This window comes from Euprymna scolopes, chromosome 1 (genome assembly GCF_053919585.1).
Source record: "Euprymna scolopes isolate OS-2025 chromosome 1, ASM5391958v1, whole genome shotgun sequence".
Taxonomy (NCBI): domain Eukaryota; kingdom Metazoa; phylum Mollusca; class Cephalopoda; order Sepiida; family Sepiolidae; genus Euprymna; species Euprymna scolopes.
The window spans coordinates 27264185-27282139 of record NC_136482.1 but is presented as its reverse complement, the minus strand read 5'-3'; the positions used below and the strand labels follow the sequence as shown (position 1 = coordinate 27282139).

The 17955-nt window shown below is 33.8% G+C and overlaps 1 protein-coding gene across 1 annotated transcript in view; it reads left to right on the top strand.

Moving 5' to 3' along the window:
• The window catches only part of LOC145289360 (chromatin assembly factor 1 subunit B-like), a 59115-nt gene extending 43964 nt beyond the window's left edge, over positions 1-15151 (top strand). Inside the window, exons 11-13 of the mRNA XM_080136410.1 lie at positions 2863-2988; positions 5287-5638; positions 14757-15151. Of these exons, the coding sequence (XP_079992536.1) occupies positions 2863-2988; positions 5287-5638; positions 14757-15059 (781 nt within the window). The 3' untranslated portion in view covers positions 15060-15151. The remainder of the gene's footprint in view (positions 1-2862; positions 2989-5286; positions 5639-14756) is intronic.
• Positions 15152-17955: the final 2804 nt, after the last annotated feature.

Here is a 17955-nt window from a genome sequence, read left to right as displayed (position 1 = left end):
GTTAGTACTCTTTAAATAAATACTGAAAATCTCTATTTTTATATAAAACTCACTGTGTGTGTGTGTGTCTGTTCCTTTGTCGGAGGTTCTGAAACGGCTGAACCTATCTTTTGCAAATTTCACACAAAGGTATGTCTGGTAGTGTTCTTACACCGGTTCTCGTCAGATTACCGAAGTTAAGCAGCATTAAACCGGGTTAGTACCAGATGGGTGACCATTTGGGAATTCTAGGTGCTGTATGTGCTCTCCGTTTATCACAGCATTTGTTTCCAGTCGTCCTGTGCTTCACTTGCCACTGGTATTTAACAATGTCGTCAAAGGAGAGGTGTGCTTGGAGATTGCACACCTCCTGCCACAAAAATTTCATGCGCAGGCAACGCTTTGTGGGTATCCTTAGTCAGTCCAAGACTGAAGGAGGCTGTTTTAGTGTTCTTAGATGTGTTTTGTACAGACATTCATCCGGTAAGTATTGAAATCGAAAAAATCCGATCTTAAAGATAGCTTTTCTGTCTTATAGATAAAAAGAATAATTTTTTACAAGAGAATATTTTACGATACACCTGCCAAGGGGAGATAATAAAATTTCAGACAATTATTTCTTAAAAAACAGATTTATAATCTGTAGAGATAGCTTAGTGGTAAGGCATTTGACTACAGATCAAACGATCCCCTGTTCAAGCCCGGTGTACCTCACCATTTTATTTTAATTTTTTCTTGTAAATGAGTTCAATTTACAATAAAAGAAAAGGTACCATTTAAAATCACTGCAAATTATTTCTTTGTTTTTATATTTTTAAATTAAACATTAATCAGAAGTGACTTTTCAGTGCATTCATTGTCAAGCCCAAATATCAGCTGACGTGATATTTTAAACAGACAGAATTTGATGAATAACATTATCATTATTATTTTTTATTTTTATTTTTTTTTTAAATTATTCCTCGTAATATATAATAATCAATAGAGGATTGATTCTATAATAATACATATGCAATCTGCAAAATTAAAATATCATGTTTAAGCGTATTGTATGACTGGGCAATACCAGACTGCCAACTAGTTGATACATAAAATATATATCTACATAACATTTTATATGGATACATGAAATAATTATACACACGCACACACATATTTCCACAATCAATTTCGCAGACCACACAAACCATGAAAGCAACAGATTGCTAGCGCTAGACTAAGTTTTACCCTGTTTTGGTGTCATCAGTAGGGTAATATTTTTAAAAATAAATATTATTTTGATACCTACAGATGTTAGTGTTTCATACATGATTATCAGTGTAGAAAGTGAGATTTTCTGCTAGTTGGGAGATTTGAACCCAGTTGCAAAGTCACTGTTGACTTCATAGACTGGTAGGGAAAAAACAAGGATCATCGATATATTCATCAACATCTCATCTTTTATTTCAAAACTTTTTCATGATGTCTGATTTGAAGGAAAACATAGAAATCAATATTTGAAAATATGTGGTGTATCTTATGATGTGAAAAGAATGTTTTCATTTATTTTTTTTTTTAACAAAACGGATGTTAAAATTCAGAATATCTGGTACATTTATGAATTGAAACAAATGTGTTATTTGTTATGAATATTCGTGAAAAAAGCTGAAACGTTGATGAATATATCAACAATTTTCTATTTTTCCTTTTTTTCATTTTCTATTATGTTAGACTATAAGCAGGGCTATCCGGTTTTGTACGGGACAAAAGTGTAACATATTTCTGTGAAAACTTCTATCTCTATCTTTCTCTCTTTCTTTGTTTTATCCCCTCTCTCTCCCCAATGCCCTTTCTTCGCTACCCAGCCCATTCCTCTGTAGCTGGACACACACACACACAGCTTTTCTTTATATAATAGATTCCTTGATTTTCTTTTCAAATTAGTAAATAACCTTTCTTGTATACAACAGTATGAAAAAAAAAAACATAATGAAGTTCTTTCTGCTGAGTCATGTGGTGCATAAACACTCCTCTTCCATCAAGAGTATTGAGCACTTTCGATTGACTAAGTTATATTACTTACAAGATATAATACTCTGTTATTAGTGGGAGACGCCCAGCTTTGCCCAGTCGTAAAATATGCTTAAATATGATATTTTAATTTGTTCAGATGTCGTATGTATTATAGTTGTGATTTCAAAGTCAAAAAAAAGTATTTGGGTGCCATCAGCTAAACTGTAACGTTCAAAGCTGATGACGTTACCACTGTACCAACGTGACACGCATATGAACCGATTAAAAATTAAAAATATACTAAGATGAATGTACAAAAGGTGTAACGATTTTTTTCAATTCAAAGAACCCGGGGCGCATGCGTAGAACCGGCTGTCGTCACGAGAAGACCGTTATTACGGCTCCCGGGCAACACCATATTCCTTATTTAGTATATACATCATCATAGCAAAAGCCAGAAAATCTTGGGCAACTTCATAAAAATACATATTGATCACTTTTGGATTACTATATACCAATTACCAAATGTAATACTGTAATATTACTATTATGACTGCTAAAACAATGCTGAGTACTTTTTCTTGTATAAAAAACAATAAAGTGGTGTTATTTTTCTCGGGTGGATGGATCATGAGTGGAAAATATGTAGGTGGGTATAACTTATAATGTCTATATAATAATAATAATAATAATAATAATGTATATAAATAAATAAAATGTATATAAATGTATATAAATATATTGGAACCTTTGTAACTTAGCTGACTAGAAAACTTACAATTTATCAAAAATGCATTTTTGAATTGGTGTATTGTGTGTGTCTGTGTGTGGAGGTAATTTCATTTCCATGAAATCATTTCTTGTTAATAATCTTTACTAATTTTTTTCCAGCCTTCCTTACCGAATGGTATTTGCAGTTGCCACAGAAGATTCTGTTCTGTTTTATGACACCCAACAGACTCATCCGTTTGCAATGGTCAACAATATCCACTATCATCAACTCAGTGACTTGACTTGGTAAAGCCTTTCTTTTTGTTGGGGGATAGGGAAAAAGCAAAAGTCAAAAAAGGTACTTGTACAGTTTAGTCAAGATATTAAAAAATGAAAATATCGAAAAAAGGTTATATTGCAAGTATCCGTTATGGAACAAAGTTCTCCGAAAAAAAAAAATAATTCACATAATTTCATCAAGTTTTTTTTTTATTTAAAAAAAAATTTTTTTTTTTTTTTACAAGGAAAAAAACAATGTTATGATACCAAGCAAAAGGTTCAGTTTTTAGGAAGAAAAGCTAGAATTAAAGATGGGGAGGGAGTATCGGCGCTTTACATGGAGTTATCTCCCCGTGGTATATTCAGCAAATTTCACAATGGCGGACTTCAACACGCTCTCATAAGAACGTGTTTTTCCGCTGTAAAAAAAAAAAATACTCAATCAAATTAAATGAAATTTTTTTTGAGATCTTCAGTCCAAAACAGATACGTACAATATAACCTTTTTTTTTTTTTCTCGATATTTTCATTTTTTAATGTCTTGACTAAACTGTATAAGTACCAAAAAGAAAAATTTCATTGAATGCAAACTTTTATTCTTTATATTATTTAAACTACTGAGTTCATTTTGAGTTATTCTCATAATGGTTCGGTCGATGTAACCTTTGGCCTTCTTCAGATCTTGTTGAACTCAAGAATTTTTCTGTTGATCTCTGGGATCTACACAAAATTTGGAACATAACTCTAATAATACAAATTCTCAATCCTCATCTAAAAAATATAACTTTATTCTTGTCAGGAAATAACGTTAAATTTTTTTGATTGTAAAAATTTTAACTTTTGCTTCTTTGATACAACACAGATAAACCATAATACTTGGCCTGTGTTGTACGTTAACTAAAACCAGAAATTACTTTGTAAACTATAATTTTAAAGCCTTTACGAATTTTTAAGAGCGATGATAGTGTATACACCATCACCATCATATCCAGTGTAATGTCTGTTTTACATGCTAGCGTTTTAGAAATTGACTTCCAAAGTAGCCTATCTCTAGCTAGGTCTTTATCCCACATTTTATCAAGTCCATTCTTACCACTTCCTTTGCTTCCCCCTGCAAACTGAACCTGCTACTTTATCACATATGAAAGAAACTTATGGTGATAATGCACAATCATATGACCTTGTAAAACGCTGGCATTGTGAATTCAAACATGGCCGGAAGTCTGTGAAACACCCCCCCCCCCCTCCTCCCTTCTGCCATTGATGAGGCATCTGTCCGTCAAGTTGAGGCTGCCATTTTGGAAGATCGGTGCATTAGTATCCGCCAAATAGCCCAAGATGTCAAGATTAGTACAGGGTCTGTGGAAACTATCATTCATGACCATTTGCATATGCATAAGGTGTCTGCCAGATGGATTCCCAGGTTGCTCACACCATTCCAGAAGCGAGAACGTGTCGAGTGCTCGAGGATGAATTTGGAGATGTGCCAAAAAAATGAGTCAAATTTTTTGAAAAGACTGATTACACAGGATGAAATCTGGGTCCATCACTGTGATCCAGAGACCAAAGCCCAGTAAATGCAGTGGAAGCACTTGGACTCACCACCTCCAAAGGAGGTAAGGGTGCAGCCTTCCGCTGGCAAGGTCATGCTCACAGTCTTCTGAGACCAAGACGGAGTAGTGATGACAGATTTCCTGGCAATAGGTACCACAATTACAGGAGCCTATTATGCTTAACTTTTGAGGAAATTAAGGGAAGCTATCAAAATCAAGACGCGGGGCAAAATCAGCAAAGGTACCCTCCTCCTGCAGGACAACGCTCCGGTCCACAACTCGCATGTCGCCAGATCAGAAGCACAGGCATGTGGTTATGAAATCTTCCCCATCCTCCCTAATCTCCTGACCTTTGCACCCTCTGACTTTCACCTCTTCCCAACAATGAAGTTGTTTTTGAAAGGAAAGCGTTTCCCAGATGACGCAGCCTTGATTTCTGAAGCCTCATCGTGGTTGGAGAACCAACCTGGGGTGTTCTACAAAAATGGTCTCCAGAGCTGCATCAAACGATGGGAGAAATGCATAACTCTGGATGGTCCCTATGTAGAGAAAGACTAATAACTGTGCCAAGTTTCATTGCTCTACTGCTATGGAAAGTGGATCAGTGGCATTACTATTGCACGCCCCTCGTATATTGAAGAATTTTCCTGTTCATTTATTTAGAGAACTGTGATTTTTCACTTGTGTACTTTATGGACAAATACCAAAGTTTGTTTTTTTACCCCCCCCCCAAAAAAAAAAGTTTTAATTTAACGCAAATTATTTATTTCAGGTCTAGCAATGGCAACGTTCTTGTTGTGGCATCAACTGATGGCTTCTGTTCTATTGTCACTTTTGCTGAAGGAGAAATTGGAGAGATTTATAAAAAACCTGAGCCTTCCCAGTCTTCACAATCAGTCGATGTTGAAATGACCCCAGAAGGGGAAAAGACTGATCCTCAGCCAAAGCAACAAGCAGACTCTAATAATAAAATGCTATCACCTCCAACCCCTACAGAGAAGCCAGTGGTAAAAGATAAACAATCGACTGTTACTACCCCTGATGCCACTAAAGAAGAACCAATGGACACGGCCAATATGTTTTCTTCTCCAAAATCCTTTGCTCCATTAAAACCAAAAATGAAGGTACATTTCTTCTTTTTAGAATTTTTTTCATTTCTAAATCCTATGTTACCATCATTACTGTTTAAATCAAAAATACATTTTGAAATAGTGTTTGTGATACAAATGAAAGATCCGAAGACATCTATTTTAATGCCTAATGAGCATAACGCTTTTAAACAATTCATACTAACTTAATATTTAATGTTATTTATTTGTAATTATATACACTAGCGAGACCTGTGGAAATTCCACAAGGGACTCATTCATATGTAATATATTGATGTTGGCATTCTGTAGATGTTCAGTGTAAATGGAGACGCTCTCATTATTTAAGATTTTTTGTTAAAATTCCAGAAGTATTTATCTAAGTGAGCACGAACGCCCGGCAAAGCCCATTTGTAAAGTACACTTAAATATGATATTTTAATTCTTGCAGATTTCGTATATATTATTATAGAGTTAGTGTTTTATTGATTTTTATCGAAGTTGTGATTTCAAAAATAAAAAAAATATATCCATATATGACTTGGGTGCATTAGCTTGAATCAAAACTGACATAAAAACTTATGAAAATATATATATATATATATATAACTTTAGTTCCTTCAACCATAATCTAAACCAAAACTTATGAAGAATGCTTGCTGAAATTATTTTAAAAAAAAATAGATGACTTAAGTCCCATCAGCTATAGGCGAAACCGAAACCAAAACTTATGAAGAATTCTTGGTAAAATTATTTATGACAAGAAATAGAAGAACATAACAATTAAACGACCCAGATATAAGCGTGACACACAAAAGAACACACACGCTATCATATTAATAAATAGATATGTGTGTAGCAGTTTTGTAGATATTAACAATGTTTTCTCAATCGGGATCTCTGAACCTTAGAATAGATTTCCAACTGATGTAATAAATGCACCAGCACTTCTGCATGAATTTCTACCACTGTTTCTCTCTTCATGGCAGTTGAAGCAGGATTGTTTTGTCAAGTTACCAGTAATGAAATTGACTTAAAAAATGGATAAATTGCTAAAACTGTTCTTAAAACATTTTCAAGGAAGGTAACGTACGTACAAAAAACCCAAAGATCTATTTAAATGCCTAATTTGAATATCAATTTTTTAAAAGTCCATGCTAATTTAATATTCAGTGTTAATCATTTATAATTATATTTTTCCTCTCTCATATATATATATATATATATATACGAGCAAACAGTTAATAAAACATGTTAAAAAACATTTTGAAAAAGAGTTAAAAACATGTTTAATCTGAAAAGGAAACACTAGATAAGTGGATAGTCCTTAATCCACGGAGTTTTGAAGAAATACTTTCCCTCTCATCAGAGGGTAGGAATTAGCAAAATGCGGGATCCGATCCCATGTTTTATTAACTGTTTGCTCGTATTATAAGCTCTATCTCCTATTTGGTTTTATCGCGCTTTTACATCTGGCTGAGATAACTTTATAAAAATTCTTTAATATTTATAATATACTTTAATTTTATCATCTTGGATCATTTTGGTAAATTTAATTGTAATTTTATTTTATTTATATATATATATATATATATATATATATATATATATATATATATGCAGTAGATTTGTCAATATTAACAGTAATATGTCAGGTAGAAAGATTTTGAGTTAGCAGTTATTAAAGTGATTAAAAAAAAAAAAGAGAAATTGCTAAAGTCGTTCTTAAAATATTTTGGTTTTCAAGAAAAGTCATTTAAACTAATATATAGCCATACAATTAACTAGAAAGAAAGATATACATATGAGGAATAAGAAGACTTTATAGAGAAAGGAGATTGGTGACCGCTACATTATAACAGCTCAGCTTAGCAAATTGGAAAATTGATTGTGCCAAACTTATTGTTGATGTCATTCTGGTCCAAGATAAAATTGATTTTCTTACCTCAAGCCTTTTTAAATCAAACAATGTAACATAACTCGATATATTCATATTTGGATTTTTCAGGTCCTCATCTTGAGTTTTATTTTCGCATTTCAGTCAATGTAACCTCCGACTTTCTTAAGGTGTATTTTGCCAAACTTGAATCTTCCTGTCAAACTCTGGAATCTGAATTGAATTTCAAACGGAACCCTTTATTTAATCCACAGAGGTAGCATGCTCTTATTTCGTCAGCTATAACTAACTATAATTAGAAGTTCTAAGTAATATTTAATTGTACTTTGAGTGTTACCTACATTGAGAATTGAACCTTAAACCTCAAGAAGAGTGATTTAAAACAGAATTTTATCAACCACTTATGTGCAAGGACCAATGGTATGGTTGATAAAGTACTTGATGCCCAGTCATGAGAATATGCTACCCCCATGGATTAAATAAAGAGTTCTGTTAGAAATTCTGTGCAGATTCCTGAGTTCGACAAGATACATCTGATGAAGAATACAACATTCAAGATGAGAACAGCAGTCTGAAGAATCTAAATAATGCAAATAATCGATCCTTATCTAAAAAATTTAGAAGTATAAACATAATCAATATTTGAAAGTAATTTTTAAGCCTTTAAACTGAACAATAAAGGTATTTCTGGATTGAATTTAAGTGTGAATGCAGAAGTCAAGTATCATTTTTTTTCATGTCTGAAGGGAAATTTTTCATGTCTGAAGCCAAATTTTTTAACTCCATGGAATAAAGAAAACAATTTATGTCCAGTTTTTTTGAACAACAAATTTTATAAATTTCAATTTCCATCATTTAATTCCCTGTGTGTGTATGTGTATATATATATATATATATATATATATATATATATATATAATGTATATAATAGCTGTTAAAAAAGGAAGACTGAGTTTTTTTTGTATCCATGGTAAATGAAAGGACGGAGGGAAAACATTTAATGGAGGTTGGAAAAAAAATTAAATAAGGGGGTAGAGTAAGCTGACTAGGTTTCGCTCTCAATTTTCAAAGCCAAATCAGAGTTTTTTTTTTTTTTTTATATAGCGAAAACGACTAAAATAAAATCAAACTATTGGAAAGAAAAAAAAATGGGGAAACAACTAAAATAAATCTATTGTTATGATAGTCATCTCCCCATTTGAATTCGTTTCCCTATACAAAAATTAAAAGCAAAAAAAGAAAAAATCCCTTGATTCGGTTTTGAAACGTGGGAGCAAAACCTGGTCAGCTGACTCTACCCACTTATTTAATTTTTTTTTTTCAACTTCCATTAAATGTTTCCATCCGTCCTTTTTACCATGGATACAAAAAAAAAAAAAACTCAGTCTTTCTTTTTTAACAGCTATAATAAAGTTTTGTACCTCTAAAATATGGTTGTATTTTCAAACAGTTATGTATTCTAGAAATATAAATAGTTATTCTATCTATAGAATAAATATATATATTTAGTATTAAATAGCTGTTAGATGGTTGATATACCATTAAAAAACAGAATAGAATTTAGATATGGAAGAGTATAAGAAGGCTATAGCAATGCAGGAAACCGTCTTATTTGTTATGTTATTTAAAAAAATTTTTTATATCCATTTATTTTTTCAAATAATCGCAATACAAATTCGTAAATATGAACTCACTGTTTTATGTGATTGGGATGGTGGAAGTCTAAATATTTTGAGAATATCATCTCTTTTTCAAAAGTAAAGGATCAAAGAATGTCCCCAAAAAAGAAATATTGTAAAGCAGAAATGGATGTAGGAACGAGTCAGCTTTCTTTATTGATTATCATTGTTATTACTGGAGACATTTTCATTTTTTATTTATTCGTCTATTTAATCTTTTTTTTTTTTTTTTTTTTTAATGATATATATTATCTCTTTTATATATTTGTTGAATTGTTTAATTTTAGCAAATAAAGCCTTCTATTCTAATAGCTATTTTCTCAGAACTGCTAGACTTTAGAATTCCCTTCCGGGTTCCTGCTTCCCCAACTGTACTGACATGCAGAAGTTCAATTGTAATGTGAACAGACATCTTGCTGCTAAACTTCCCACATAGTACCCCTGCAACTTAGGTCCCTGATAGTAGCCCCTACATCAAAGTGGCAATGTGCCTTGTTTGGGGTGAAAATGTAATTTAAAAAAATAAATAAATAAGAGATATAAGTTATTTAAAATCTGAAGGGAAGCAAGTGGTGCTGTGAATCTATAATGGAGACAACGTTTAATGTTAAACTTATTAAGTTTTTATATTAGGCTGCGTGTATCGATAAACAACGCTGATCTAATTTTATATATATATATATATATCAGTTAAATTTATTAACATTTATTTATTTGTTTTTAATCAGTTAAAATCTTTTATGTTTTATTTCATTTTGTTTATTAATATCCTTTTTTAAATTTTTATATAATTGTATTATGCTACTCCATGTTTAAACAGCACGGGCGTTATGGGAATGCGTAATGAAATTTATTTGTTCTAATAAATTGTAAAGCAGAAAAGGGTTTACATGTAAGGTTTCTTTTTTAAATCGCTGTTACTATAGACATTTTATTTTTTTTACATGGGGGTCACCACTTATCAAGGCCCGAAGGCCACTCAGGGATCAGGGTTATTGCGTGTACAGTAATAAATTAGATAGTATTGTAGTAATCATTAGTATTGAGGTTTGATAGAGTGTCTTACTTAAGGGGGCGGTTTGTCAGGAGTTTGTTTATGTTGGACTTGAAGACATCCAAGTTGTAGTCAGGTGGGAAACAGACAAGCGGCAGAGAGTTCCATTGGCGTGCAGTTCTAAGAAAGAAGCTTTGCTCAGGGAATCTACGTTTGGATTTAGGCACAAATAAAGAGTGGGAAAAATTATTGACAGTAGTTTCAGCCAGACGAGTGTTTCTCGTGAAAGATTGGTGAGAGGGGACGAGAGATTGGAGTTAAGACGAGCACCTGCCATGGAAATAACGATAAACAAAGACCGGCTCGCAACGTCTTTTCTGTGGGAAAGAGGTTGCAGGGAAGAGAAAAAGGCATCCCCCACTAAACCACGAAGTCTATTTCGTACTCTGTCAAGGCAGGATAGGCTGTTTTTAGCAGCTCCTGCCCAGATATGGCAGCAGTACTCTATCCTTGGACATATTTGGCTTTTATACAGATAGAGAATTGCATCAGTAGTGAGATATCTTCTGTAGTGGTAGAAGGATCCCACCATTTTCCCAGCGTCCTTGGCAACAAACATGATGTATGTGTTCCATTTCAGATCATAAGTAAAGGTCAAACCCACAAGCTTGTCAAAACATGGAGCCTCCCCAAGATGAGAGCCATCCATTTCAATTGATGCCAGATTGGGATCAGAGCATTGATAATGTAAATATAGAAGCTTGGTTTTAGATGCATTAAAAGTGACCAGCCACCTCTTCCCCCATTGTTACACGTGCTCAAGATCAGAGGAGAGAGAATCTGAGAGAACTTAGTCATTTACGGCCTTTGATGTGTTGCCATAGATAGTCGTGTCATCAGCATAGATGTCAACGAATGATTTAAGTATGTGTTTTGGGAGATCATTGATGTATATCAGGAAGAGAGTTGGGCCAAGTATGGACCCCTGAAGGACTCCAACATTAATACTGCAGGCTTCTGATTTCTGCCTATCAACCACTACTCTTATGAACCTATCAGAGAGAAATGATTTAATGAGAAAACATTTCCAGTTATACCGTAGCTGGAAATCTTGTGAAGTAGGCCCTTATGCCTACCTTATCGAAGGCCTTCGATATGTCAAGAGCAATTGCCCTGGAAAGGAAACCTTTGTCAAGAGATTCACTAATCCTATGAGATATAACCGTTAGCACATCTGCTGTAGATCTTGCAGAGCGGAAACCATATTGCATGTCACTAAGAAGGTTGTTTCTGTTGAGGTGGTTGACTACTTCTTTATTTAATATGGATTCCAACAACTTACTCATGACACACAGGAGACTTATTAGTCTGTACTGAGAGGGAGATGACTTTTCACCTGAATTCTTAAATACAGGGCATACTGATAAGGTTTTCCAGGCTGTTGGAAAGCACTTCTCCTTAAGGCAACACTTAAACAATTTTGTAAGTATGGGGGCAAGTTCTAGTTGGAGCTTTTTCAGCACTATAACTGGAATGCCATCAGGGCTAGTTACTGGAATCAAGGTTCTTGATTAGCTTGGCGACCTCCCGCACAGATATTTTTATTTGTTTGTTATAGGGGGAAATATGGGGAGTTGATGGCCTTCGTCGCATAGGGTAGAATTGACTGCAAAGTTCTTGGCAAATAGTCTGACCTTGTCTGATGCTGACGAGATGACCTCAGGTCCATTGATGATGGTTGGGATAGAACGCACACTTCTGTTCAGGATCCTGTTTGCTATTTGCCAAAACTGGTGGGAACCAAGCCGTTGCTCAGCTACTTTGGATTCAACGGACTGAGCATATAGCTCTCTTGCATGTTTTATTACTCTTTTACAGTGGTTGCTGGCATTCCAGAAAGCAGCTTTAGTCTCAGTACATCTATTACGTTGGTAGCTATGGAAAAAGTGATTTCTGTGCGTGATGGCAGCAGCACATTCTGAGCAGAACCATGGCTGGCTGTTAGGTTTTTGTTGAAATTTTTTAGATGGTATGAATCGGTCTATGCCTACAATTAACCATTCGGTCAGGTCTGATACTATAGAGGACACGTCCTTTTTAAACATGGAATGCAGAGGTAGATCAGATATTAATGTACGAAAACTATCCCAGTCAGCCATAGAGTATCGATATACAGTACGGTGGAGAGGTACGTCTGGAGACTTATTACATTTCATTTTTATCTTAACTACTACAACAGAGTGGTCGGAGGATCCCAGAGGAGATAGAACGGAACATGAACATAGCTCAGGGGAAGTTGTGAGGAAAAGGTCTAGAAGGCTTGCATACTGACCAGTAGTATCGGACACATGGGTGGGTTCGTGAACAATCTGAGTAAGGTCATAGGCAGTGGCAAAATCATGACAGAACCTCCCCTCATCATCGGTTTTATTTGAGTGGGTCAACCATTCCCCATTATGGACATTGAAGTCACCGCAAATGTGAATGTTAGCCTGCTATATAGTTTCATTTTAAAGAGAGAGAGATGCTTCGAAAGAGTCTTATTACAGTGAAGGATATTGTAAGACTCAGAGAGAGAGAGAAGTTGTATAAGTTGTTGTACGAGAGACTTAGAGAGATTTTCATGTTATGAGAGATTCCTATATTTTAAATGTTCATTCCTTAATTGTGTTGAATGGAAGAAGAAGAAAGCTCTTTGAGTGAAGGGATATTGTTCAGACTGTTCAGACATGATGATGTTGAGACGTGTATGTAAAGTCATATAACACAAATATATAATACAATTGGACTTTACCTTTTTGGTAAGAATCATAAGACACAAGACGAGCTTTACAAAAAACACTGCCGTGATTCCATCATCAAGAATTCAAAGTCTCACATTTTTCCTTGAAGTGACGTCTCGCTTCCTAGACCTGACTCCCTCCGAGTTTCTTCACTGACTCTTAACTCTAAAGTTTTTTCTCTATTCCTAGAACTTTCTATTTTTCTGTGACGTCATACACATGTTAAAACATGTGCCTTCTTTCACGTGTCCTGGACATACGTGTCCAAAACTTTTCCTATTTCTCAGTAACCTATTTATCCAATATGTTAAAAACATTATCTTATAGCTGCATTCTTTCAATTTAAAATTTCATAACAAACTTGATAGTTAACATTCTTTCCTTAAAATATTTATCTATATCCTAAACAAATGTTTGTTTTACATTTTTAAATTCTCACACGTAATCTATTTCTAAACCCAGATTACGAGGTTCGAATTTAAACTAAATTCTCCATTTTTATACTTACATGAAAAGGGGACAGCCCTTATCATGTAACAAGCCGAAGGATGAGCAGACAGGATGTGGTCAATTTTCTCATATGCTCTTAAAGATAGTAATCCCACTATTGTGGGGGCGATAGATGGCAAATATAAATGCAGTGGTGTAAGCAAGTGCAACCCGGAAGCACATATAAGGTAAATTAGGGTCTTCTCTGGAGATATCCCTACCACATGGAAAGCCATCTTTGATGTAGGCACATATTCCATGCTCATTTGTTTATCTATATATATATATATATATATATAAAATGTCTTTATCTACTTATTGATTTATTTGGGTTAAATTTTTTTTGTTTAATTTTAGTTTTAGCGAATGAGATATCAGTTATTTAAATCCTGACAGGAAGTAAGTGGCGCTCTGAATGGAGGATTTCTGTTAGGCTGTGTGTACCTATGAATCTGCTAATCTTAAGTTTTAATTATATATTTATATATATATATATATATTGACACATAATTTGTTTTCAAAGAATCCAACTTGAATTACCATTAAATGACCTGAAAAAGGTTGATATACCATAAAATAAACCAACCAGTTTTGCCCTGTATATGTGGATATTGCTGTAGACAATGATTTATCTAAGTTTCCTTCCCACTTGTTTAAATGCAGCTTTAAGGAAGAAAAGAAAATCAACAAGACAATAATCTATTTTGCACCACACCCCACCTGTTTTGCCGAACATGCTACACAGTATGCTGCCATTCCTACTCAACTTTTGTCTGGATTATAAAATAAATTAAAAAATAAATAAAACATATGACATTCATCTTTGGTGCATTAAATAATTAAAAAATATAATTCGTTTTCCTGTAATCCGATGACAATTTTCTCATTAACTTATTAAAGCAATCAATTGGATCTTTTTCTTAAAAAATGAAAAAAAAAAGAAGTTTTTTTATTTTATTCCCCCCCCAACAAACCATATTACCACCTGTTCATAAGTTGCTACTATTAGGAATCAAGCCTACAAACACTACATAGGGAGATGAGCAGTGAGACGTCTGCTCACATTTCATTTAAATTTCTGCATGTTAATACAGTCAGAGGAGCAGGAAATTGGGAAGGAATTCCAAAGTCTTGAGGAAAGAAAATATTAAAGTAGAAGGTATCTACAATGCAAAAGTACCATTTCATGTTTTGGAGTTCAAGTTTAAATACAAGAGTTAAGTATTATGGTTAATAGATTTTTTTTTGTTTCAGCAACATTTTTATCTAGCAAAGGGGAAGTTGTATCTCATGCCTTTTTTTATTTTTTCAGTCTCCCAATCCTTCTGACATAGATTCTTGCAGTACCGACTTCAGTCTGATTCTGGAAACATCATGTGACACACCTGTAGAGACGTCTCCCAGCAACAATAATAATCTCTTCCAGATGCCAGTCTCCATCACAAGTTCTCTGTCTTCCGTACCCAAAATACCTCCGGTACCTGCAACCAGTCTCAGAAGTTCTCCTCAGAGCAGCAGTAGTCAACCAAAGCCACCACCTGCATCTCCAAATCAAGCAGACAAGCCGAAACGCCGCGTCCAGTTAACAACTTTGTCACTTTTGAAACCTAAATAATTTTTTACAAAAACAAAAAAAAAAATTAAGATCTTAAATTGTTTTTTTTTTAATTTTTTTTATTTTAAATAAATCTTTTTTTTCAAAAAGTCTGACCTTTGCCTTCGTTGTCATATCTGCATGCAAACAGTTCATCATTTGATGGCAGACCCTCTCAACACTAGGGTAGGAGAGAGGCTCTCCATTAATATTTCTTGCATCTTTGATTACATGAAAAGATAAAAATGAAGAAAAATTGGTTCTTCATTATAATAGCAAATTTCGAAATTCAAAAATTAAATTTCAAATAAAACCAATGATATCTATTTGTCATGTCACAGTAATGAACATATCCAAAAATTACGAAAAACAATAAGATAGAAAATTAATAATGAAAATAATTTTTTTAGTGAAAATTGAGTTTTACAAAAAAAGAGACCAGTTTTTAATTGTAACAAAAGGGAGGTAAAAATTTTCTGAAAACTGAGAATCTTTGAACAATTTAGTAAAACTTAATTTTTGCTAATTATCTTCAAAAACTTTTTATTAATAATTAATTTTCTACCTGATTGGTTTTTGTAATTTTTTGATATTTTCATTATTGTTACATGACAAATAGATACCATTGGTTTTAATTGTAATACGATATTAAAATTTTCAAATTTTGTTATAACAAAGAAGAATTGAACAGAAAGAAAATATCATACACCAAAAATCACGTAAATTGATTAAATAGTTTTATTTTTATAAAGAAAACCATTTTTTAAGTGAATTTGAGTTTTTCCAATGTTCCCTTCTTTTCCACATGGTGAGAATGGTTTTCTAAAATTTCAATACAGAGTTATTTCCCTTATTTCTCAGACTTTTTAAGGTGATGTCATGAGATCATTGCTGCGAGTTTAGCCACAAAATTTAATTTTCTTATTTAAAAATAAAACTAATCGATCCATTTTTCACGAGAGAGACTTCTAAACAAGCACCCCTTTTTTTTCTGCTGCTTACTTATATAGCCTCCTATTTAACAATCCTTTACTCTGACTTGTATTGGCCTGTCATGGGAAATAGATTTCATTAGATGGTTGCTCTTGTAAAAGATTATGCTTAAAAAGTTTTGATTTTAAGTATAGATAAAAAGTATTCCCCAAATTAAATGTGTTACAGCCGTTTGTGGCACGTAATTGTAGCCATAACCCATTCTCTTAAATAAAAATTTAACTTTGAGTTTGCAGGAATGAAAGGACAATTATCGTTATCAGCTTACCTGAGATTCGAAGATCTATTTGATGAAAGATATATTAAGTATTAGGGATTGAAAACCATTTGTTTTTACTCTTGTCTTAAAAGGGGTTATCAAAATTGTAAGGTGAAGGAAGCAAGCCATCATCTTCAAAAAGATGAAGTAAAAATCTCCAAATTAGAAAGAAATGATAGAATGAAAGATTTGACCAGTCGGGTTAGATGGAGTCCACTATTGTTTTAAGGCGAAAGGAAAGTTTGAGATTTAATTAGGGGAATTTCTAAAGTGATTTTTGGAATAGGATATATTTTTTTTTCTCTCACAGGTTCGTACATCATACAGATTTTTTGTTACTTTTGTTTTTTAATTCTGGACAAGCTCTGAATTTTCAATGCCAACTTTATATTATTTGGAGAAGGTTTTATTAAATATTAGTAGAGAAACTCTATGTTGCCTGGGATTGAATGACGATTAATGAATGTTTCATACTTCCAATATTTTTACTGTCATCGAAATTAGTGAATCCTGGGATGTACTTGGCTTTTATACAGGTAGAGAATTGCATCAGCAGTGAGATATCTACTGGAGCGGTAGAATGATCCCACCATTTTTCCAGCGACCTGGGCAACATATTTGATGTACGTGTTCTATTTAAGATCAAGAGTAAAGGTCAGACCCAGAAGCTTGTCAAAACATGGACCCCCCCTCCCTCAAGACGAGAGCCATTCATTTCAATTGATGACAGATGAGGATCAGAGCATCGATGATGTAAAGATAGAAGTTTGGTTTTTAGATGTATTAAAAGTAACCAGACACTCCTTTCCCCATTGTACCACATACTCAAGATCAGAGGAGAGAGAATCAGAGAGAACTTGGTCATTTACAACCTTGGAAGTGTTGCCATAGATGGAAGTGTCGTCAGCATAAATGTCTGCAAATGATCTAAGAATGTGATTTGGGAGATCATTGAACCTCTGAGGAACTCCAGCATTAATACTGTGAGCTTCTGATTTCTGCCTATCAACCACTACTATGAATCTATCAGAGAGAAATGATTTAATAATTGAAAAGACATTTCCAACTATACCGTAACTGGAGATTTTGTGGATTATCTGAAAATCACCCCTTCTCAGGTGCATGATATCATAAAAAATGTAAACACTTCAAAAGCATGTGGATCCGATCTTATGCCAGCTGTACTATTAAAAAAAAAATCCTCCGCTGAGGTTGCACCAGTCCTCTCCAAACTTTTCAACAAAAGTCTTAACGAATCTTGCTCTCCTGACTGCTGAAAAACTGTTTCTGTCGTACCAAAAAGAATTCTGGTGAAATCATTAAATTATCGCCCCATTAGCCTCCTCTCTCTTTTCGCCAAAATATTTGAGTCCATAATTAATCAAGCTCTAGTCCATCACCTTACAATTGCTAAACTTCTGACCGACCAGCAATATGGATTTAGGCAAGCCCGTTCTTCAGCAGATATCCTAACTGTAATCTCTGAATGTATAAACCATATACTGGACAAAGCAAGGGAGAGTAAGGCAGTAGCCCTAGCTATATCTAAGGCTTTTGACAGAGTATGATATGATGGTCTTAGGAAAATCAGATCATACGATATCACTGGACGAATACAAGCCAGTGACAAGTTAGTTGGACAGATAAATAAATAAAATTGAACCT